Source organism: Saprolegnia diclina (assembly GCF_000281045.1).
Source record: "Saprolegnia diclina VS20 unplaced genomic scaffold supercont1.79, whole genome shotgun sequence".
Taxonomy (NCBI): Eukaryota; Oomycota; class Saprolegniomycetes; order Saprolegniales; family Saprolegniaceae; genus Saprolegnia; species Saprolegnia diclina.
The window spans coordinates 147,557-148,702 of NW_008246146.1; the positions used below are offsets into that span (position 1 = coordinate 147,557).

Below are 1,146 nucleotides of genomic sequence, written 5' to 3' on the forward strand. Positions count from 1 at the left end.
GTACGTTACCCACGTGGCTTCGCCTGCGAGAATCCCAATGTGCGCTAGCGGACGAGGTGCAAACTGAAAGCGAGCAATATTGTCTTCATTGAGAAAGACCAGAGGTGTCGTGCTGAGCATAGTAATGGCGGCCGCCGCGCGAAGCAGCAACAATGGTCGACCGACCCACACCGACCCGGCAACGCGATTGTACATGAACAGATGCGAGCCGTCGGCGTATGGAGTTGGCTGAAGCAGAGCGTACGCTGCCGTGATGCAGGCCACTCCCACAAGCACCACCGACGTTGTAATGGCGACCACGTAGAGGTACTTGCACGTGCTTTTGGGTACTTCGATCGTTTTGGCGCGAAATGGAATCGGCTCGATGCGCTCCGACATCAAGTTGAACGTGGCGACGTCGCCTTGGAACGAGACGACCTCTCGGTAGCCATTGACCCACTCGTGCAGCGCCACGTAGCCCATGAACGACCACGTGTCATCACCCAGCAGCGGCTGGCGCAAGACAGTCGAGTTGCCAGTAGGCGTCCGTGCAAACTGAATGATCTCTACGTTGAGACGTTGGATGGCGTCGGCAGCAGCTTGGACTGTTGGCGTCAGTAGGCTAGAGAGTGTAGCGTTTGACAGTAGTTGGTTGACAATGGTCGTAGCCTGAGTGACGAGTGAGCTGCAAAGTTCAGAGGTTGCAGCGCTGCAAGGTGCGCAGCTGCTAAGATCTGATAGATGCAGCAATTTCATGGTTGTTACTGCAAACACTGCCGGCGAAGGTTCCACAAGGAGCCGACTCGGTACTGGACTGCCGCACGTATCGTCAAAAGAGAAGGACGGCTGCACAAAGTTCGCGCCAGAGCCAAACGGGCAGAACGGGCTGCCGCCAAAGAAGGTGTAGCTGGATCTCGGCCATGAGAGAGACACAGGGTCGAGCAATGGCGCTGGCAACTTGGAGTAGAGACTGAGCAGCGCTCGATCCGCTAGAAGCGCCTGAGATACTGCAGCTTCGATGCTGTCATAAGCAAGCACAAATGCTCTGGGTGGGGCTTCGAGCATCATGTCAATGTTGAGAAATGGGCCGAGTGTATCGTGGATGATGACGCTGGCGGGCGTGAAGGGATACAAGAAAAGGATGGCTTCCATGGTCGCGTCGCCCAT

The 1,146-nt window shown here is 56.3% G+C and overlaps 1 protein-coding gene across 1 annotated transcript; it reads right to left on the reverse strand.

Annotated features, from left to right (window-relative positions):
• Positions 1-5: 5 nt before the first annotated feature.
• Positions 6-479, reverse strand: SDRG_14864 (hypothetical protein; the record flags this gene model as incomplete). The annotated part of the gene is made up of 2 exons (XM_008621022.1): positions 100-479; positions 6-44 (listed from the first exon to the last, which is right to left on the reverse strand). The coding sequence occupies exons 1-2, from the start codon at positions 460-462 to the stop codon at positions 6-8; spliced, it is 402 nt and encodes a 133-aa protein (XP_008619244.1). The 5' UTR covers positions 463-479.
• Positions 480-1,146: the final 667 nt, after the last annotated feature.